Source organism: Capsicum annuum, chromosome 12 (assembly GCF_002878395.1).
Source record: "Capsicum annuum cultivar UCD-10X-F1 chromosome 12, UCD10Xv1.1, whole genome shotgun sequence".
NCBI classification, from domain to species: domain Eukaryota; kingdom Viridiplantae; phylum Streptophyta; class Magnoliopsida; order Solanales; family Solanaceae; genus Capsicum; species Capsicum annuum.
The window spans coordinates 2051206-2074372 of NC_061122.1; the positions used below are offsets into that span (position 1 = coordinate 2051206).

Sequence of the window (23167 nt, forward strand, 5' to 3'; positions counted from 1 at the left end):
GTATATATAGTATATATTGAATTTTTTTTTTTTTTTACCGAGTTTGACCGATTTTTTAACCAGATTTGAGCGAATTTAGGTGGGTTAGACCAGATTGAATTAAGTAGGTCGGGTCAGGGTTGTTTTTAAAAGTTTTTCTGTTTAACCCGAAATCAGCTCAGCCCGCTTAACCCAAATCCGGCCTGGCCGGTTAATTTTAACGGGCTGGTTCCGAGTTGACCCGGCCTGGCCCACTTTAACACTCTTATGATAATTCCAAGAATGTTGTTGTCAAAAATAAATATCACGTGCGAAAGTTGTTGAGACAAATATATTATTAAAAATTCATCGTACAGTACCTAACTACAACTAGTTTACAAAAATGTCATCTAACTTATTTTTTATGTCCAATTTACCCTTACATAGTAGTAGTAATTATATTTCTCCATTTTCTAGCAATTTAATCTTCTCTAGCAGAAGAAATTTTCTTTATCAAACACCATTAATCTTTATATCACCAGAATTTCCACTTCTTAATTTGAAATTTTCATTAAATATGGCTTTCCAAAAGATCAAAGTGGCTAATCCCATAGTTGAAATGGATGGTCAGATCTTTATTTCTCTATTACTCTATGATTCTTTACTGTTTAATATAATTTGTGATCTTTATTTTTTTTTGTTTTGTTGTTATATTGCTTTTTTTATAACTTTCTTGAATTTGATTTGTGTGTATATAGCTGCTTTTGTTTACATATGCTGTTAATTATATCAAATTTTATGTTGTGATTATTTTTTTTTTTGATAACTGTGGTGTTCGAGCTAGATTTCGGCATCTAGACTAAATCCGCGGGCTACCTGTCAGCCTCCCAACAGCAACAAATATTATTATCTTTGTCCACTAAGACTACGACAGATTAAAGAATCACCTAGTGTTTTTTTTTGTCTTTGTTGGGACAAATTTTATGTAGTGATTTTAGTTCAAGAATAGATTTTTATGCTGATTCTTGATTCAGAAGCGGAGCCATGGAGTAACTGGTAAAGTTCCCGCGATTTGACCAGGACGTCGCGGGTTCAAGGCTTGGTAATAGCCTCCGGCAAATACACCCTTGTGGTGGGGCCCTTTCCCGAACCCTGTGCATAGAGGGAGCTTTAGTGCACCGAGCTGCCCTTTTTACTGATTGTTGATTCTGGGTGGAAAGGCTCTCTTCATAATTTCTCCGTGTAATCCCATAAGTGGGGTCTAATCCCATAATTGGGGTCTGGGGAGTATAGAGTGTACGCAGACCTTTTCCATACCTTGTAGAGATTGATAGGTTATTCCTGATGGACCTCGGGTTAATTGAAGTATACCAAACAGTTTGAAAAAGGGGATACGGATATGGGGGGAATATAATAAGAAGAACGAAATAATGTGAAATGGAGAGAATTACACAAGAGTCGGAAGAAAGAACAGTAACGACAGTGCAATAATAGGAGCATAAAAAACACTAGTGATAGCTGAAATCGAGGAACAAAAAACTACGAGAATAGTGCTAAATAACTTTCTTGAATTCGATGTGTGTATATAGCTGCTTCAGTTTCAATAGGCTGTAGTAAATTTTAGTTCAAGAATTGATTTCTATGTTGTTTCTTGATTCTGGGTGAAAAGAGTTTATGGATTTTTAATCTTTTTTTGTTTTTTTTAATCTACCAACAACAACAACAACATATGATGTGTAATTCCACAAGTGGGGTGGGGGGTTAGAGTGTACGCAGACATTACCCTTACTTCGTTGAGATAGAGGGTTGTTTATGATACATCCTCGGTTTAAATAAAGCATAGTAAACAGTTTGAAAAAGGGGATATAGATATGGGAGCATGTGAACAATGAAATAATGCGAAATGGAGGGCATTACACAATAGACAGTAGAAAGAATAGTAATGGCAACGAAATAATGTAATAATGGGAGTAGAAAAAACATCGGTGATAGCCGAAATCAAGGAACAAGAAACTATGAGAATAGTGTTAATACTATTGGTAAGAAGGAAGGTCCAAGTATGATGACTAAGCCTACCTATCCCGTAGGGCAGTGAGAGAATGCTCAACTATCAACAAACCTTCTACTCCCGCGACCTCCAAGCTCCCCTATCTACCAGTCCACTAATATCTGGAGGCTGTAATTTCATAAAAAATATGTATTGTTTCTTGTTCAAGAGTTGATTTTTATGCTGCTTCAGTTTCGGTAGGTTGTTATATTCTAATATGTAATGATTTTAGTTAAAGAATTGATTTTTATGCTGTTTCTTGATTCTGGATGAAAAGGATATCTTCTTAACATTGTTGCAGTTTTGTCCACCTGTCCACTAATGTATGGAGGTTGTAATTTCATATAATTTATGTACTGATTATTCAAGAATTGATTTTTAAGTTGTTTCTGGGGAAAAAGGGTGTCTTCTTAACCGCTGGAAAAGAATATCTCAGGAATCTTTTGCATTTTTATTCACTAGTATCTAGAGGTTTATTTACTGTTTTTGTTCAAGAATGGATAGTTATGTTGTTTCTTATTCGGATAAAAGGGGTGTAACAGCCCAGTGAGACTGTCTGTTTTGAGCATAAGTCGGAACGGCTATAAAACGTGTTACCCTGTTGCTAGGTGTAGTGGCTACTTATCTAAGAGTAAGGACCAGAGAAGTGATAATGAAATTAATTAAACCTGAATCTGCAATGCAACTGAATGCAAAAATAATGAAGAAAGGTAGAAGGGAATGGGAATACAAAGAAGAAGGAAGATGAGGAAGGGATAAGCATTAAACGTAGCCTATCTGTTGGCTATTCCTACCCGTTACTTATTAACCATCCTCCCCAAATCCATTCCAGCTTATCATTCTCCAAACCTACATCCCATTCATAATCAGCTTAGTTTTCTAGAGGGTTATTTAATGTTCATGCTTCTTCGAAATGCTCCATCTTGGCATTCAGTTTTAGGCTTTTAGCTTCCACCATGTCCTCCATTGTGCCAATCTGACCCCCTGGGTTACGTCACTAGGATCTAAGACCTGTTTCTTTTTATACCAACATCTCTCCATGTTTATTAATGTTTAATTTGCCTAAGGTGTTACATACACCTCCCTTTAGGGACTCAGCGTCCTTGATTAAGTTTTCTTCACTATTCTTTAAGGTCAGAGGCGGAGGCACCTCTGATACCATACGTAACAGCCTAGTTTGCTAGTAAGTTCATCCCCAAAAATTGTAGTTATTGCCGTATAGGGGGGTTGAAATGATAATCAACCTTCAAAGTATGATAAAAGTTCACATTACGGCATTATATATGATAAGATTAGTTTGGTCCACTGCATTTACTCATTGGTTCTTCCAACTGTCAATAAATGTGTATTTTCATTTTCTTATTTCTCTATATGACTGTGATGCAGGAGATGAAATGACCCGTGTCATTTGGAAATTAATCAAGGATAAGGTAAAAACGTTGTTTGGCTTATGCACATCTCAGTTAAATATTCTATGCCTATCCTCTCATATTCATTTCACAGTTGCTGATATATGAATTCGCTTTTAAGCGTTAGCTCATCTTGCCCTTTGTGGAGTTGGATATAAAATACTTCGATCTTGGCCTTCCTCACCGTGATGCCACAGATGATAAGGTTACAATTGAAAGCGCTAAGGCTACTTTGAAGTATGTATTCATTTCTTTCTATCGTCTAGTATCTACTTAATGAAAGAATGACTGTTTTAGGAGCAAGTTCATATGCTGACTTTCCCTAATCTTTCCATCGATTACTGAATGTTTGATCTTTATACACCCAGCCTTATTATGTTTGAACTGACAAATTGCAGGTATAATGTAGCAATTAAGTGTGCAACCATCACTCCAGGTGTTTACATTTTTTCGTGTGGATTATTTGATTATATTAACCTACTGGTCCTGGATTAATTATGGTATTCAGAGTACAATGGTTAAACGATCTAATTTTACTGTAATATCGGACATCTATTGTTTGGTCTTTAAAATAGAAGTTGCGTGTTTAGGACCTACATCAAGGAACTATGTGCTACAACTTGAAAACATTGAAAAAAGTTCGATAAAATCATAAGTTCTTTAGCATATAAATTAGACAGAGAGACAATATAAGATGTTGAACTTGGAATAAAGTTGTATGTGCATGCATTTGCAGATGAGGCTCGTATGAAGGAGTTTAACTTGAAGCATATGTGGAAGAGCCCAAATGGGACAATTAGGAATATTCTAAATGGTGAGTCTCCATCTCTACACGACAATTTGGTGGGTGATATCTTTGTATGGGATTTAAGATAACCATTATCATTGGTTATTTTGTTGCAGGTACGGTATTCAGGGAACCAATCCTCTGCAAAAACATCCCTCGACTTGTCCCAGGTATATTTAACTTGCTGAAGTTGTATATTTGTTCGTTGTTCAGTTTATTCTCTTTCACTTACATAGATGTAGCTGGCATCAGGTTGGTCAAAACCGATATGCATTGGCAGACATGCTTTTGGTGATCAATATCGAGCTACTGATACAGTAATTCAAGGAGCTGGAAAACTCAAATTAGTATTTGGTAAAGTTTTTGCTGATCTGTATAGTTGCATGAACCTTTATGATTCTCAAGTTCCGCTGGATATTTATTTGTTCTACTCTAGTTTGTCTTCGACTAAATTGGTTCAAGTTCATTCACACCTTTTGGTTATTCTGTTTAGAAAATGCCGCTGAGATATTCTGTTGAACCTGATTGCAGTACCAGAAGGGACGGATCAAAAGACCGAGTTTGAGGTTTACAACTTCACTGGTGCTGGTGGAGTAGCTCTATCCATGTACAACACGGATGAGGTTTGAGTGCACCTAAACCTATGTTGCTCTGTCTCTCCAAAATTGTTGCTGCACCCGTATCGGATCCTTCAAAATTGCACTACTTTTGGAGGATCCCATATGCACAGTCTGCGCAGCACGGCGTAAAACAAATAATTAGATTTCAGATCCGTATGCACAGTCTGACCAACATGGCGTAAAAGAAATAATTAGAATGCGTAGAGTTAGAATCTTTCTTGCTTTTTTCTTTTGGTGCAGTCTATTCGTTCTTTCGCTGAAGCTTCTATGAACATGGCGTACCAAAAGAAATGGCCACTCTATCTTAGCACAAAGAATACCATCCTTAAGAAATACGACGGAAGGTATGTCTAGCGCTGATATGATTCTATTATTATCTGCACACTCACCATTTAAGTTGGATTATTCATTTACCTTTTTACCTCTATTTGCCTGTCTTCCCTACCCGTTCTATTTTTGGGTTTCTATTCTTACATTTTATGATCTTTTCTGAAGATTCAAGGACATATTCCAGGAAGTTTATGAGTCCAACTGGAAGTTGAAGTTTGAAGAAGCTGGGATCTGGTAAGCACCCAACTTTTCATTTCCAACAACTGGTTCTTGTTAATGATTGTAAATAATGGAGATTCTTAAATGCTTGAATTCATGAAAATAGGTACGAACATCGCCTCATCGATGATATGGTTGCTTATGCTTTAAAAAGTGACGGTGGTTATGTATGGGCGTGCAAAAACTATGATGGAGATGTACAGAGTGATTTCTTAGCACAAGGTATGCTTGGCCAGCTTGCTAACGGTTTATAAATCTATCTAGAATGCATTTTGGATTTTCAATATGAAAATGGTAAGACAAAAATTGCTTGTTCAATTTTCACTTACGCTACCTACTTTCGTGCTCGTATGAGCTCACAGTTGTTCTTAAACTCTTTATCACTTTAACAGGATTTGGATCCCTCGGATTGATGACCTCGATCCTGGTATGTTCTTTATTTGCTTCCATTTTCCCCTTCTTCTCCCAGTTCCTTTAATTTCGGGTTCTTTTTCTCGTGATTTCATATGATTATTTGAGAAATCCATGCTTGATTCAGATGTTTTCTAGAAAATAAGATTTATCGTTCGTTGGATCATTTTAGCTTCATTTCTGATTTGCGACTTCATTTTGGATTCCAATGGGGTTGGAATATTTGGTTCAGATATGTCCGGATGGAAAGACCGTGGAAGCAGAAGCAGCCCATGGAACTGTTACACGACACTACAGGGTTCATCAAAAAGGAGGTGAAACCAGCACGAACAGCATCGCCTCAATTTTTGCTTGGACTCGTGGACTTGCACATAGGTAGGACATTCTGGTACTTAATTTGCCGCCTTAGCACCCCCTAGTCTTTGGTCTAGTGGTAAGGTAAGAGTGTAGCACATGATGTGTGGATTAGGCACACATCATGGATTCAACCCTTGCCACAGGCAGGTCCACCGTCCATTATCCATATGAGTTGACGGCATCAAGTAAAGAAGTTGATGCACTTAAGTTTTGTGTCGATTTTGTGTCGTCGCAGTAGTGAAAAAATAATCATGTATTTTGTACAGGGCAATGTTGGACAACAATGCTGCACTCTTAGATTTCACCAACAAACTAGAAGCAGCTTGCATCGGTGCAGTGGAAAACGGGAAAATGACCAAAGATCTAGCACTTATTATCCACGGATCCAAGTGAGCTTCCTACTGTGTTCTTATTCATAGTATTTCGCATTCCGAAGTTATCCTTTGTGCTGTCGTTGTTATAATTCACGTGTTACCGAAACCTTACAGGGTTGCTAGACACCAATATGTGAACACTGAAGATTTCATTGATGCTGTGGCTGATGAGCTCAAAGCTAGACTTCTGAAACCAAAGATTTAAGTGTGTTTCTCTAATCGCAAACTTAATCGTTTTCTTATCTGGATTTATTGTCTTGAATTGTTGCAACTACGTTATTGCACGAAAAGTACGTCATAACTTCTTAATACCTCGCGTTCTCACCAGTCTTGTCTCGTTACTATTCATGACTATTACCATATTACACACTCGCACCCCAACATTCCAGCTATGTTGCTCGAACTCTTCACAAATGTTACCATGCGTGTGTTAGATCCTCTAAAAATTTACTATTTTTGAAGGAGACATGCACCTGTAGGCAATTTTAAAGAGTCCGATCAACATAGCTTTTCGGAACTTCTGATCCACCCTCATGCCTTTTGATCCATTTTCTTGTATAAGTTGGTCAACCCCCCACCCCACCCCACCTCACCCCCCACATCCATCTATTATTCCCTTCATTCATTAAAATTTTCATATCAGTGAATTTATACCACTAGACAGTGTGTCTGTCGGTCTTTTAATCATCGTAGTTCTTTCGTTGACTCTTTTTTATCTATTGTTTCCAGGCTAAACTTAGGGAGGAAGACAGTTTGCAGTGTCTTTGAGGATCCATAGATAAGATGGCAAAGTCACACCATTCAACATGTGAATTTACTCTTTATACTATTCTACTCCGTCTCCGGCCGCTAGAAGAAAATATAGAGGACTTCTAGTACTTTTTTATATATAAAATTATCGTTGTGGATGGTGGCGATTTATATTATATAGCTGATCTCAACTTGTTTGGTTTAAAGGTGCCGTCGTCGTTGATTTTTAGTTGATTCTAATAATCTCATAAAGTAAAGATGGATGCATGATAAAATTAGTGTGTAACATTTCACATTTGCTTTTGCATCTTTCACATGTCATTAGTAACTGCCAAGAAAGGTTCCTAGACAAGAGAATAATTTAAACCAACAACAATATAGTCAGTGAAATTTTGCAAGTGATGTCTAGGGAGCTGGGTGGTGTGTACGCAGCTTCACGCTTACCTTGTGAAGACTATTTTTGATGCACCCTTAGCTCAAGTAAATATATCCAAATCAATTAGAAAAGGAAATATGGTACTGAAGAAATCATAAAGAAATACAGTAACCCTCGGCCGTGTGTAGAGTGGGTGAGGGTGGTCCGGCGGGGTCAGTGGGGCCATTTGGGTGGTCAAACGGGCGAAACGGCACGAGCTGACCCTTTTCGGACCAAATTGGTGGGTGTTTGCCCGTGGTTCTTGGGGTTGGCCAGGGCCTCGGGCGTGGTTTGCGTTGAAAATCGATCAGCGGCTCTCCGACCATGTGTGGAACGGGTGAGGGTGGCCTGATGGGGTCGGTTGGGCCATTTGGGTGATCAAATGGGGGAAATGGTGCAAACGGGCCTTTTTTTGGGCTATGTCGAGTGTGAGTCCATGGTTCTCGGGGTGGGCCCAGGACCCTGGCGTGGTTTGGATTAAAAATCAACCGGTGTCCCACCAACCGTGTGTGGACAGGGTGAGGGTGGTCCAACGGGGTCGGTGGGGGCCACTTGGGTGGTCAAATGAGCAAAACGGTGCAAATAAACCATTTTTTGGCCAAATCGTTGGGTATTAGTCCATGGTTCTCAAGGTGGGCCTAGGCCCCGAGCGTGGTTTGGGTTGAAGTTCGACCGATGGCTCCCAATCGTGTGTGGAATGGATAAGGGTGTCCCGACAGAGTTGGGGGCATTTGGGTGGTCAAATGGCGCGAACGGGTCATTTGTTTCTGTTGAATAAGATAAGAGCGATTTTTTTGAGAAAATTTACTTGACACGCCTGTCTTTAGTAATTTCTAATAAAGCTATCATGGAAGCCTGTTCCATATAAATAAAAATTTAAGTTAGATAAAAAGGTCAACCAAAAATAGGGAGAGAAAAAAACTAGAAAAAAGTAGTTGTAAATTAGTGAAACTTTAAACCTTTATAACGTTGCGCTCGGATGTCCGTTTAAAGCAATTTTTTTGAATATCGATATTTTTTCAAGATCTATGCGGACTGGTCAAGCCGATTTACTAAAAGACAACTTCTATCCTATTAAATCTGCACTTTCCTCCAAATTGGGCCCACAGTTTTGGGTTGGGCCCGGGGTTCGAGGGTACCGTGGGCCAAAAATCGACCTGGACGTGCTAGGGAGGTTGGGGATTGTCCCAGTGTGGGCCGTTTATTTATTTGAGGCCATTTAGGTTGTCAAAAAGGCAAAACGGCGGGAACAGAATGTTTTCGGGCCAAATCTGTGTGCTATAGCCCACGATTTTGGGGGTGGGTTCGAGGTTGGGGGTGTTGTGGGCCAAAAATTGACTTGGGTGTGCCAGGGAGGTGGAGGATCATCCCAGTGTGGTCCATTTATTTATTTGAGGCTATTTGGATGGTCAAACGGGTGAAACGATAGGAACGGGGCATTTTTGAGCCAAATCAGTGTGCAACCCATAGTTTCGGGAATGGGCCCGGGGTCTGCGGGTGTCGTGGGCCAAAAATCGACCTGGACGTGCCAGAGAGGATGAGGATCATCCCACCATGGTTCGTTTATTTATTCAAGGACATTTGGAGTGGTCAAACGAGCGAAACGACACGAACGGAGCATTTTTGAGAATAATTGGTGTGCTATAGCCCACAATTTTAGGGGTGGACCTAGGGTCCGGGGGTGCCGTGTGTCGAAAATTGACCTGGGCGTGCCAGGGCGGTTAGAGATCGTCCCAGTGTGGTTCGTTTATTTATTTGACGCTATTTGGGTGGTTAAACGGGTGAAACGATGTGATTGGGCCAAATCAGTGTGCTATAGCCCACGGTTTTGAGGGTGGGCCCAGGGTTCGGGGGTGTCGTGGGTCAAAAATCAACCTGGCCGTGGCAGGGAGGTTGGGAATCGTCCCAATGTGGTCCGTCTATTTATTCGAGGCTATTTGAAAGGTCAAACGAGCGAAATGGTGTGAACAGGGAATTTTTGGGCCAAATTGGTGAGCTATAGCCCACGATTTTGGGGGTGGACCCGGGGTCCGGGGGTTCCATGGGACGAAAAAAAACATGGGCGTGCTAGGGAGGTTGGAGATCGTACTAATGTGGTTTGTTTATTTATTTGAGGCCGTTTGGGTGGTTAAACTAGCAAAATGGCGTGAACGAGGCATTTTCAGGCCAAAACGGTGTGCTATATCCCACGGTTTTGGGGGTGGGCCTGGGTCCGGGGGTACCGTCGGCCGAAAAAATTGATCGGGCACGCAGGGAGGTTGAGGATCGTCCCAGTGTGATCCGTTTAAATTTTCGTGGCCATTTAGGTGGACAAACGGGTAAAACAGCGCGAATGGGGAATTTTCGGGCCAAATCGGTGTGTTATAGCCCACAATTTCGGGGGTGGACCTGGGGTTCAGGCGTGCTGTGGGTTGAAAATCAACTGGAGCGTGCTAGGAAGGTTGGGGATTGTCCCAGCGTGGTCTGTTTAAATTTTTGTGGACAAATTGGCGAACCAGGCGTGCCACGGGGGTTGGGGATCGTCCCAGTGTGATCCGTTTAATTTTTCGTGGCCATTTGGGTGGACAAACGAGCGAAACAGCGCGAACGGGGCATTTTCGGGCTAAATCGATGTGATATAGCCCACGGTTTTGGGGGTGGGCCCAGGGTCCAGGCATGTTGTGGGCCAAAAATTGATCGGGGCGTGCCAGGGAGGTTGGGGATTATCCCAGTGTGGTCTGTTTAAATTTTCGTAACCATTTGGGTGGACAAACAGGCAAAACGGTGTGAACGGGGCATTTATGGGCCAAATCGGTGTGCTATAGCCTATGGTTTTGGGGGGGCTCGGGGTCCAAGCATCTTGTGGGATGAAAATCAATCGGGGAGTGCCAGGGTGGTTGGGGATTGTCCCAGTGTGGTCCGTTTAAATTTTTGTGGCCATTTGGATGGACAAACGGCAAAACGATGCGAACGGGACATTTTCGGGCCAAATCGGTGTGCTATAGCCCACGATTTGGGGGTGGGCTGGGGGTTCAGGTGTGCTGTGGGCTGAAAATCGATCGAGGCATGACAGGGAGGTTGAGGATCATCCCAGTGTGGTCTGTTTAAATTTTCATGGTTATTTGGGTGGGCAAACGGGTGAAACGGGGTATTTTCGATCCAAATCGATATGCTATAGCCCTCGATTTTGGGGGTGGGCTTGGGGTCCGGGCGTGCTGTGAGCCTAAAATTGACCAGGGTCTGCCAGGGAGGTTGGGGATTGTCCCAGTGTGGTCTGTTTAAATTTTAGTGGCCATTTGGGTGGACAAACGGGTGAAATAGTGTGAACGGGATGTTTTTGGGCCAAATCGGTGTGCTATAGCGCACAGTTTCGGGGGTGGGCACGGGGTTTGGGCGTGCTGTGAGCCAAAAATTGACCGGGGGTATTCCAGGGAGGTTGGGTATCGTTCTAGTGTGGTCCATTTAAATTTTCGTGGCCATTTGGGTGGACAAACAGGCGAAATGGCGCGAATAGGCATTTTCGGGACAAATTGGTATAGCCCACGGTTTTGGGGGTGGGCCCGGGGTCCAGGCGTGCTGTGGGCCAAAAATTATTCGGGGCGTGCCAGGGAGGTTGAGGATTGTCCCAGTGTGGTCCGTTTAAATTTTCGTGGATATTTGGGTGGACAAACGGGCGAAATGGCGCGAACGAAGAATTTTCAGGCCAAATTGGTGTGCTATAGCCTATGATTTTGGGGGGTGGGCCCGGGGTCCGAGCCTGATGTGTGTCGAAAATCGATGGGGCATGCCATGGAGGTTGGAGATCGTCTCAGGTTGGTCCGTTTAAATTTTCATGTCCATTTGGGTGGACAAACAGGTGAAACGGTGCGAACGGGGTATTTTCAGGCCAAATCAGTGTGCTATAGCCCACGGTTTTGGGGGTGGGCTCGGGGTTCGAGCGTGCTGTGGGTCGAAAATCGATCGGGGTGTGCCAAGGAGGTTAGGGATCGTCCTAGTATGGTCCATTTAAATTTTCGAAGCCATTTGGGTGGACAAACAGGCGAAACGGCGCGAACAAGGCACTTTTGGGCCAAATCGTGTGCTATAGCCCATGGTTTTGGGGGTTGGCCCGGGGTTCGGGCGTACTGTGGGCCGAATATCGACCGGGGCATGCCAGGGAGGTTAGGGATCGTCCCAGTGTAGTCCGTTTAATTTTTCGTGGCCATTTGGGTGTAGAAACGGTCGAAATGGCGTGGACGGGGCATTATCGAGCCAAATCGTTTGCTATAGCCTATGGTTTTGGGGGTGGGTCCTAGGTAGACAAACAAACTAAATAGCGTAAACGGGGTATTTTTAGGCCAAATCGGTGTGCTATAGCCCACGGTTTTAAGGGTAGACCCAGGGTCCGGGCGTGCTGTGGGCCGAAAATCGATCGGGGCGTGCCAAGGAGGTTAAGGATCGTCCCAGTATGGTCCATGTAATTTTTTGGGGCCATTTGGGTGGACAAACGGGCGAAACAGCGCAAATAAGGCATTTTCGGGCCAAATGGTGTGCTGTAGCTCACGGTTTTGGGGCTGGGCTTGGGGTTCGGGCGTGCTGTGCGCTGAAAATTGACCGGGGCATGCCAAGGAGGTTAGGGATCGTCCCAGTGTGTTTCGTTTAAATTTTCGTGGCCATTTGGGTGGAGAAACGAGCGAAACGGCGTGAACGGGGCATTATCGAGCTAAATTGGTGTGCTATAGACCATGGTTTCGAGGGTGGACCCGAGGTCCGTGTAAGATGTGGGTCAAAAATCGATCGAGGTATGCCAGGGAGGTTGGGGATTGCTCCAATGTGGTCTGTTTAAATTTACGTGGCTATTTGGGTGGACAAACGGGCGAAACGACGCGAATGGGGCATTTTCGGGCCAAATCAGTGTGCTATAGCCCATGGTTTTATGGGTGGGCCTAGGGTCTGGGCGTGCTGTAGGCCAAAAATAGATCGGGGCCTGCCAGAGAGGTTGGTGATCATCGCAGTGTGGTCCGTTGAAATTTTTGTGGCCATTTGAGTGGACAAACAGGTGTAACGGAGCGAACGGGACATTTTTGAGCCAAATCGGTGTGCTATAGCATATGGTTTCGGGGGTGGGCCTGGGGTCCGGGCGTGCTGCTGGACGAAAATCAATCGGCGTATGCCAGGGAGGTTGGGGATCGTCTCAGAGTGGTCCGTTTAAATTGTTGTGTCCATTTGGGTGGACGTACGAGCGAAACGACGCGAACAACTCATTTTCAGGCCAAATTGGTATGCTATAGCCCACAGTTTAGGGGGTGGTCCCTGGGTCCGGTAGTTCTATTGGCCGAAAATCGATCGAGGCATGCCAGGGAGGTTGAGGATCGTCCCAGTGTGGTCCGTTTAAATTTTTGTGGCCATTTGGGTGGACAAACGGGCAAAACGGTATGAACGAGGCATTTACGGGCCAAATGGTGTTCTAGAGGCCACGATTTCGGGGGTGGGCCGAGGTTCGAGCGTGCTGTGGGCCAAAGATTGACCGAGGCGTGCCAGGGAGGTTGAAAATCGTCTCAGGGTTGGGCCCGGGGTCCGGGCGTGCTGTGGGCCAAGAATTGGCCGGGGCATGCCAGGGAGGTTGGGGATCGTCCCAGTGTGGTCTGTTTAAATTTTTGAGGCCATTTGGGTGGACAAACGGGTAAAACGGCGCGAATGAGACATTTTTCGGCCAAATCAGTGTGCTATAGCCAACAGTTTTGGGCTTGCGCCCGGGGTCTGGGCGTGTTGTGGGCCGAAAATTGATTGGGGCATGCCAGGGAGGTTGGGGATTGTCCTATTATGGACCATTTAAATTTTTGTGGCCATTTGGATGGACAAAGGGGCGAAACGGCAGGAACAGGGCATTTTCGGGCCAAATCAATGTGCTATAGCTCTCGATTTTGGGGGTGGGCTGGGGATAGAAGCGTGCTGTGGGTCAAAAATCTATTGGGGCGTGCCAGGGAGGTTGGGGATCGACCCAGTGTGGTCTGTTTAAATTTTTGTGGCTATTTCCGTGGACAAATGGGCGAAAAGGCGCGAAGAGGCATTTTTGGGCAAAATTGGTATGCTAGAGCCCACGGTTTTGGGGGTGTCCCCAGGTTCTGGGCGTGCTGTATGCCTAAAATCTATCTGGGCATGCCAGGGAGGTTGGGGATCATCCCAGTATGGTGTGCTTAAATTTTTGTGGCCATTTGTATGGACAAACGGGCGTAACGACACGAACGGGGAATTTTTAGGCCCAATCGGTGTGCTATAGCCTACAGTTTTGGGGGTGGGCCTGGGTTTCGGGCGTGCTATGGGCCAAAAATTGACCGAGGCGTGCCAAGGAGGTTGTGTGTCATCCCAGTGTGGTTCGTTTATACTTTTATGGCCATTTGGGTGAACAAACCGGTGAAACGGAGCAAACTGGGCTTTTTCAGGCCTAATCGGGGATCATCCCAATATGGTTCGTTTAAATTTTTTGGCCATTTGGGTGGACAAACGGGCGAAATGACGCGAACGGGACATTTTTGGGATAAATCGATGTGCTATAGCCTATGGTTTTGGGGGTGGGCCAGGGGTCTGGGCGTGCTGTGGGGTGATAATTAACCGGTGCGTTCCAGGGAGGTTGAGGATCGTCCCCGTGCGGTTCATTTAAATTTTTGTGGCCATTTGGGTGGACAAATGAGCGAAATAACGTGAACGGGGCATTTTTGGGATAAATCGGTGTGCTATAGCCCATGGTTTTAGGGGTGGGCAGGGGTCTGGGCGTGCTGTGGGGTGATAATTAACCGGTGCGTTCCAGGGAGGTTGAGGATCGTCCCCGTGTGGTTTGTTTAAATTTTCGTGGCCATTTGGGTGGACAAATGAGCGAAATGGCATGAACGGGGCATTTTCGAGCCAAATTGGTGTGATCACCCATGGTTTTGGTGGTGGGCTAGATGTCCAGTCCTGCTATGGGCTGAAAATTGATCGGGGCATGCCAAGGAGGTTGGGATCGTCCCGGTGTAGTCCGTGTAAATTTTTGTGGCCATTTGGGTGGACAAACGGGTGAAACGGCGTAAACGGGACTTTTTTGGCTAATCGGTGTGTTATAGCCCACGGTTTTGGGAGTGGGCTCGGGGTTCGGGCATGCTGTGGTCCAAAAATCAATCGGGGCATGCCAGGGAGGTTGGGGATCCTCTTAGTGGACCATTTATATTTTTGTGGCCATTTGGGTGGACACACAGGTGAAACGACGCGAACAGCGCATTTTTGGGCCAAATCAGTGTGCTATAGTTGCGGTTTTAGAGGTGGGCCCAGGGTTCGGGCATGCTGGTGGCCAAAAATCATTCGGGGCATGCTAGAGAGGTGGAGAATCATCCCAGTGTAGTCCGTTTAAATTTTCGTGGCCATTTGGGTGGACGAACGGGCAAAACGGCACGAACGGGGCCTTTTTGGGCTAAATTGGTGTGCTATAGCCCATGGTTTTGGGGGTGGGCTCGAGCCTCAGGCGTAATGTGAGCTGAAAATTGATCGGGGCGTGCCAGGAAGGTTGAGGATTGTTCTAGTGTGGTCCATTTAAATTTTTGTGGCCATTTGGGGTAGATAAACGAGCGAAACGGCGCGACGAGGCATTTTCGGGGCAAATCGGTGTGCTATAGCCCACGATTTCAGGGGTGGGTCAGGGGTCCGGGTATGCTGTGGGCTAAAAATTGATCGGGGCGTGCCAGGAATGTTGGGGATCATCCCGGGTTGGTCTTTTTAAGTTTTTGTGGCCATTTGGGTGGACAAACGGGCGAAACGGTGTGAACGGGGCCTTTTCAGGACAAATCGATGTGCTATAGCCCACGGTTCGAGGGTCAGCCTGGGGTTCGAGCGTGCTGTGGGCCAAAAATTGATCGGGTCTTGCCAGGGAGGTTGGAGATATTCCCAGTGTGATCCGTTTAAATTTTCGTGGCCATTTGGGTGGATAAATGGGCAAAAATGCACAAATGAGGCATTTTCAGGACAAATTGCTGTGCTATAGCCTATGGGTTCGGTTCGGGGGTGGGCTCGAGGTCTGAACGTGCTGTGTACCAAAAATTGATTGGGGCATGCCAGGGATATTTGGGATCGTCCTAGTCTGGTCCGTTTAAATTTTCGTGGCCATTTGGGCGGACAAACGGGTGAAACGGTGCAAACGAGGCATTTTTGGGCTAAATTGGTGTGCTATGGCCCACGGTTTTGGGGGTGAGTGCGGGGTCCAGGCATGCTGTGGGCTAAAAATTGACCGGGGCAAGACAGGGAAGTTGGGGATCGTCCCAGTGTTGTTTGTTTAAATTTTCATGGCCATTTGGGTGGACAAACGGGTGAAACGGCACGAATGGGGCATTTTCAGGACAAATCGATGTGCTAAAGCCTATGGTTTGGGGGTGGGCTCGGGGTTCGGGCGTACTGTGGGTTAAAAATCGATCGAGGCATGCAAGGGAGGTTGGGGATCGTCGCAGTGTGTTCCGTTTAAATTTTTGTAGCCATTCGGGTGGACAAACGGGCGAAACGGCACGAACGGGATATTTTCGGGCCAAATCGGTGTGCAATAGCCCATGGTTTCGGGGGTGCCCGGGGTCTGAGTGTACTGTGGGCCAAAAATAGATTGGGGCATGCCAGGGAGGTTGGGGATCATCCCAGTGTGGTCCGTTTAATTTTTTGTAGCCATTTGAGGGATAAACGGGCGAAACGACGTGAATGGGGCATTTTCAGGCAAAATCGATATGCTATAGCCTACGGTTTTGGGGGTGGGCCCAGGGTTCGGGCATGCTGTGGGCTAAAAATCAACCGGGGTGTGCCAAAGAGGTTGGGGATCATTCCAGTATGGTCCGTTTAAATTTTCGTGGCTATTTGGGTGGACGAATGGGCGAAATGGCATAAACGGGGCATTTTTGGGATAAATCGTGTGCTATAGCCACGGTTTCATGTATTGCCCTGAGTTTCGGGCGTGCTGTAGTCTAAAAATCAACCGACGGGTGCTAGGGAGGTTGAAGATCATCTCAGTGTAGTCTGTTTAAATTTTCGTGGTTATTAGGGTGGACAAATGGGTGAAACGGCGCAAATCGGGCATTTTCGAACAAAATTGGTGTACTATAGTACGATTTTGGGGGTGGGCCCGGTGTCCGAGCATGTTGTTGGCCGAAAATTGATCGGGGCATTCCAGAGGGGTTAAGGATCATACCAGTGAGGTCCATTTAAATTTTTGTGGCTATTTGGGTGGATAAACAGGTGAAACGGCGCGAACGGGGCATTTTTCGGGCAAAATCAGTATGTTTTAGCTCACGATTTCAGGGGTGGACCCGGGGTATGGGCGTGCTGTGGGTAGAAAATTGGTTGAGGTATTCCAGGGAGGTTGGGGATCGTCCAGTGTGGTGCGTTTAAATTTTCATGGCCATTTGGGTGGACAAACGGGCGATAAGGCACAAATGGGGAATTTTCAGGCTAAATTGATGTGCTATAGCCCACGGTTTTGACGGTGGGCCCAAGGTCCTGGCGTGTTGTGGGCCAAAAATTGATCGACGCATGCCATATAGGTTGGGGATCATCACAGTGTGGATCGTTTAAATTGTCGTGGCCATTTGGCTGGATAAATGGTGAAACGGTGCAAACTGGGTATTTTTGGGCTAAATCGATGTGCTATAGCCCACGGTTTTGAGGGTGGTCCCGGGGTTCGGGCATGCTGTGGGCCAAAAATTGATCGGGGTGTGCCAGGGAGGTTGGGGATCATCCTAGTGTGTTCGTTTTATTTTTCATGGCCATTTTGGTCGACAAATGGGCGAAATAGCGCGAACGGGGCATTTTCGGGCCAAATTAATATGCTTTTGCCTATGGTTTTGGGGGTGGGTTCAGGGATCGGGCATTCTTTAGGCCGAAAATTGATCAGGGAATGCCAGGGTGGTTGGGGATGGTCCCAGTGTGTTCCGTTTAAATTTTTGTGGCTATTTCGGTGGACAAACGTGTAAAACGGCATGAACGAGGAGTTTTCAGGCTAAAACGGTGTGCCATAGCCCACAGTTTGGCGGTGGTCCCGGGTGTGCATTTGTCCAAAAATTGACTGAGGCATGCCAGGGAGGTTGGGAATCATTCAAGTGTGGATAAACGGGCTTAACGGCCCGAATGAGGCATTTTTGGGCCAAATTGGTGTGCTATAGCCCACGATTTCGGGGGTGGTCCCAGGGTCCAGGCGTGTTGTGGGCCAAAAATTGACTGGGGCATGCCAGGGAGATTGGGGATCATCCCAGTGTGGTCCATTTAAGTTTTTGTGGCCATTTGGGTGGACATACGGGCGAAATAACGCAAATGGGGTATTTTCAGGCCAAATCGGTGTGCTGTAGCCCACGATTTTGGGGGTGGGCACAGGATTCGGGTGTGCTGTGGGGCAAAAATTGATTGGGGCATGGAAGGGAGGTTGGGGATCATCCCAGTGTGGTCCTTTTAAATTTTCATGGCCATTTTGGTGTGCAAAGTGTTGAAACGGCATGAATGGGGAATTTTTCGGGACAAATCGATGTGCTAGACCATGGTTTTGGGGTTGGGCCCGGGGTACGAGCGTGCAGTGGGGAGAGAATTAATTGAGGCATGCCAGGGAGGTTGGGGATCATCTCAGTGTGGTCCGTTTAAATTTTTGTGTCCATTTGGGTGGACAAACGGGCGAAATAGCGTGAAAAGTGCATTTTCTGGCCAAATCGGAGTGACAGCCCACAGTTTTGGTGGTGTCCCCATGGTCCGGGCCTACTGTGGGCTAAAAATTTCTTTGGGCATGCCAGGGAGGTTGGGGATCATTCCAGTGTGGCCCGTTTAAATTTTCGTGGTCATTTGGGTGGACAAACGGGTGAAACGGAACAAACGGGCATTTTTAGGCCAAATCGATATGCCATAGCCCACAGTTTTAGGTGTGGGCACGGGGTTCGGGCGTGCTGTGGGCCAAAAACCGACCTTGGCATACCAGGGAGGTTGGGGATCACCCAATGTGGTTTGTTTAAATTTTTCTAGCCATTTGGGTGGACAAACAGACAAAATGACGCGAACAGGGCATTTTTGGGATAAATCGGTGTGCTATAGCAAATGGTTTTTAGGGTGGACTTGAGGTACGACCGAAATGTGGGGGGAAAATTAACCGAGGCGTGCCAGGGAGGTTGGGGATCATCCTCGTATGGTTCGTGTAAATTTTAGTGGCCATTTGGGTGGACAAATGGGCGAAATGACACGAACGAGGCTTTATCGGGCTAAATTGTTGTGATAGCCCACGGTTTTGATGGTGGGCTCGGTGTCCGGACCTGCTAAGGGACGAAAATTGATCGGGGCATACCAGAGAGGTTGGGATCATCTCAGTGTGGTTAGTTTAAATTTTCGTGGTCATTTGGGTGGACAAATGGGTGAAACGGCATAAACGAGACATTTTCGGGCTAATCAGTGTGCTATAGTCCACAGTTTCGGGGGTGGCCCGGGGTTCGAGCATGCTGTGAGCCAAAAATCGATCAAGGCATGCCAGGGACGTTGGGGATCATCCCAGTGTGGTCCGTTTAATTTTTCATGGCCATTTGAGTGGACAAACGGGCGAAACAACGCAAACAGGGCATTTTTGGGCAAAATCGATATGCTATAGCCCATGGTTTCGGAGTGGGCCAGGGGTTCAGGCGTGTTGTGGGCTGAAAATCGATCAGGGTATGCCAGAGAAGTTAGGGATCATCCAAGTATGGTCCGTTTAAATTTTTGTGGCCGTTTGGTTGGACAAATAGGCAAAACGGTGCGAATGGGGTATTTTTGAGCAAAATTGGTGTGCTATAGCCCACAGTTTTCTGTGTGGGCCCGACGTTCGATCCTGCTGTGGGCCAAAAATTGACCGAGGCATGCCAGAGTGGTTGGGGATCATCCCAGTGAGGTCTTTGTTAATTTTCGTGGCTATTTGGGTGGACAAATGGGCGAAACGGCCCGAACGGGGCATTTTCAGGCAAATCAGTATGTTATAGCTCACGATTTTAGGGGTGGGCCCGGAATATGGGCGTACTGAGGGAAGAAAATCGATTGAGATATGCCAGGGAGGTTCGGGATTGTCCAGTGTGGTCCGTTTAAATTTTCTTGGCCATTTGGGTGAACAAACAGGCGAAACAGCGCAAACAGGGCATTTTCAGGCCAAATCTGTGTTCTATAGCCCACGTTTTCTGTGGTGGCCCCGAGGTCTGGGCATGCTGTGGGAAAAAAATCAACCGGAGCATGCCAGGGAGGTTGGGGATCATTCCAGTGTGGACCGTTTAAATTTTTGTGGCCATTTAGCAGCATAAACGGGTGAAATAGTGCGAACGGGTTATTTTTGGGCTAAATCGATGTGCTATAGCCCGCGGTTTTAGGTGTGGGCTCGGGGTTCGGGCATGCTGTGGGTCAAAAATTGATCGGGGCATGACAGGGAGGTTGGGGATCATCCTAGTGTGGTCCGTTTTATTTTTTGTGGCCATTTGGGTCGATAAACGTGCAAAATAGCACGAACGGGAAATTTTCGGGCCCAATTGATATGCTTTTGCCTATGGTTTCGAGGGTGGGCTCGGGGTTCGGGCATACTGTAGGTCAAAAATTGATCGAGGCATGCTAGGGCAGTTGGGGATGGTTCTAGTGTAGTCCGTTTAAATTTTTGTGGCTATTTGGGTGGGTAAATATGCAAAACGGCACATACGAGGAGTTTTCAGGCTAAAATGGTGTGCTATAGCCACCGGTTCGATGGTGGGCCTGGTGTTTGAGCGTGGATTTATTTGAAAATTGACTGAGGCATGCCAGGGAGATTAGGCATTATCTCAGTGTGGTCTGTTTAAATTTTTGTCGTATTTCAGTGGACAAACGGGTGAACGACACGAACGGAGCATTTTCAGGCCAAATCGGTGTGCTATAGCCTACGGTTTTGGGAGTGGTCTTAGGGTCCAAGCGTGATATGGGCCGAAAATCGATCGGGGTGTGCCAGGGAGGTTGGGGATCATCCCAGTGTGTTTTGTTTAAATTTTCGTGACCATTTGTGTGGACAAAATGGTAAAACAACGTGAATTGGGCATTTTCTGGCCAAATTGGTGTGCTATAACCCGCGGTTTCGGGAGTGGGCATGGGGTCCGGGCATAAAATGGGCTATAACCTATGAAATGGCACAAACGAGGCATTTTTGGGCCAAATTAGTTTGCTACAGCCTACGATTTTGTGGGTGGGCCTGGTGTTCGGGCGTATTATGGGCTGAAAATCGATCAGGGTGTGGCAGGGAGGTGGGGGATCATCCCAGTGCTGTGCGTTTATATTTTTGTGGCCATTTGAGTGGACAAACGGGTGAAATGATACTAACGGGACATTTTTAGGCCAAATTGATGTTCTATAGCCTACGATTTTGGGGGTGGGCCTGGGGTCCGGGCGTGCTGTGGGCCAAATATCAACTGGAGTGTGTCAGAGATATTGGGGATCATCTCAGTGTGGTCCATTTAAACGGGGCATTTTTGGGCCAAATTGGTGTGCTATAGCCCACAGTTTTAGGGGTGGGCACGAGTTTCGAGAGTGATATTGGCGAAAAATCAATCGGGACGTGCCGGCAAGGTTGGGGATCACCCCATTGTGGTCCGTTTAAATTTTCATGGCCATTTGGGTGGACAAACGGGCGAAACGGCACGAATGGGGTGTTTTCGGGACAAATCAGTGTGCTATAGCCCATGGTTTTAGGGGTTGGCTCAGGGTTCGGGTGTGCTATGGGGCAAAAATTAATTGAGGCATGCCAAGGAGGTTGGGGATCATCCCAGTGTAGTCCGTTTCAATTTTCGTGGCCATTTGGGTGAACAAACGGGCAAAATAGCACGAACGAGGCATTTTTGGGCTAAATCGGTGTGCTATAACCCACGATTTTGGGTTGGGGATCATCTCGGTATGGCCCATTTAAATTTTTGTGGCCACTTGGGGGGACCAATGGGCGAAACAAAGCGAACAGGGCATTTTTAGGCCGAATCACTATGCAATAGCCAACGATTTTGGGGGTAGTCCAGGGATCCGGGCGTGCTTTGGGTCAAAAATTGACCTGGACATGCCAGAGAGGTTGGGGATCATCCCATTGTGGTTCGTTTATATTTTTATGTCCATTTAGGTTGACAAATGGGCGAAATAGCACAAAAGGTGCATTTTTTGGCCAAATCGGAGTGATAGCCCACAGTTTTGGTGATGTCCCTATGGTACGGGCCTACTGTGGTTTGAAAATCGATCTGGGCATACCAGGGAGGTTAGGGATCATTTCAGTGTGGTCCGTTTAAATTTTTGTGGCTATTTGGGTGGACAAATATGCGAAACGGCGCGTACGAGGAGTTTTCAGGCTAAAATGGTGTGCTATAGCCCCCGGTTCGGTGGTGGGCCTGGGGTTCGAGCGTGGAATTGTTTGAAAATTGACTGTGGCATGCCAGGGAGGTTAGGCATCATCTCAGTGTGGTCTGTTTAAATTTTTGTGGTATTTCAGTGGACAAACGGGTGAACGACACGAACGGAGCATTTTCAGGCCAAATCGATGTGCTATAGGCTACGGTTTTGGGAGTGGTCTTAAGGTCCAAGCGTGATATAGGATGAAAATCGATCGGGGTGTGCCAGGGAGGTTGGGGATCATCCCAGTGTGTTTTGTTTAAATTTTCGTGACCATTTGTGTGGACAAAAGGGTAAAACAACATGAATTGGGCATTTTCTGGCCAAATTGGTGTGCTATAACCCGCGGTTTCGGGAGTGGGCATGGGGTGCGGGCATAAAATGGGCTATAACCTATTAAATGGCACAAATGAGGCATTTTTGGACCAATTTGGTGTGCTACAGCCTACGGTTTCGTGGGTGGGCCTGGTGTTCGGGCGTATTATGGGCTGAAAATCGATCAGGGTGTGGCAGGGAGGTTGGGGATCGTCCCAGTGCTGTGCGTTTATATTTTTGTGGCCATTTGAGTGGACAAACGGGTGAAACGATACTAACGGGACATTTTTGGGCCAAATTGATGTTCTATAGCCTACGATTTTGGGGGTGGGCCTGGGGTCCGGGCGTGTTGTAGGCCAAATATCAACTGGAGCGTGTCAGAGATGTTGGGATCATCTCAGTGTGGTCCGTTTATACGGGGCATTTTTCGGCCAAATTGGTGTGCTATAGCCCACAGTTTTAGGGGTAGGCACGAGTTTCGAGAGTGATATTGGCCAAAAATCAATCGGGATGTGCCAACGAGGTTGGGGATTACCCCAGTATGGTCCGTTTAAATTTTCATGGTCATTTGGGTGGACAAACGGGCGAAACGGCACGAATGGAGTGTTTTCGGGATAAATCAGTGTGCTATAGCCCATGGTTTTAGGGGTTGGCTCGGGGTTCGGGTGTGCTATGGGGCAAAAATTAATCGAGGCATGCCAAGGAGGTTGGGGATCATCCCAGTGTAGTCCGTTTTAATTTTCGTGGCCATTTGGGTGAACAAACGGGCAAAATAGCACGAGCGAGGCATTTTCGAGCTAAATCGGTGTGCTATAACCGACGATTTTGGGTTGGGGATCATCCC

General features: G+C 46.2%; 1 protein-coding gene across 1 annotated transcript; it reads left to right on the plus strand.

The window, feature by feature from the left end:
- Window positions 1–344: 344 nt before the first annotated feature.
- LOC107851123 (isocitrate dehydrogenase [NADP]) lies at window positions 345–7468 on the plus strand. Its single transcript, XM_016696040.2, has 16 exons — window positions 345–584; window positions 3392–3435; window positions 3542–3651; window positions 3813–3850; window positions 4151–4228; window positions 4318–4371; window positions 4454–4555; window positions 4733–4824; window positions 5062–5165; window positions 5317–5385; window positions 5477–5592; window positions 5763–5797; window positions 6014–6156; window positions 6405–6527; window positions 6627–6717; window positions 7242–7468. The coding sequence occupies exons 1-15, from the start codon at window positions 362–364 to the stop codon at window positions 6715–6717; spliced, it is 1422 nt and encodes a 473-aa protein (XP_016551526.2). The 5' UTR covers window positions 345–361; the 3' UTR covers window positions 7242–7468.
- Window positions 7469–23167: the final 15699 nt, after the last annotated feature.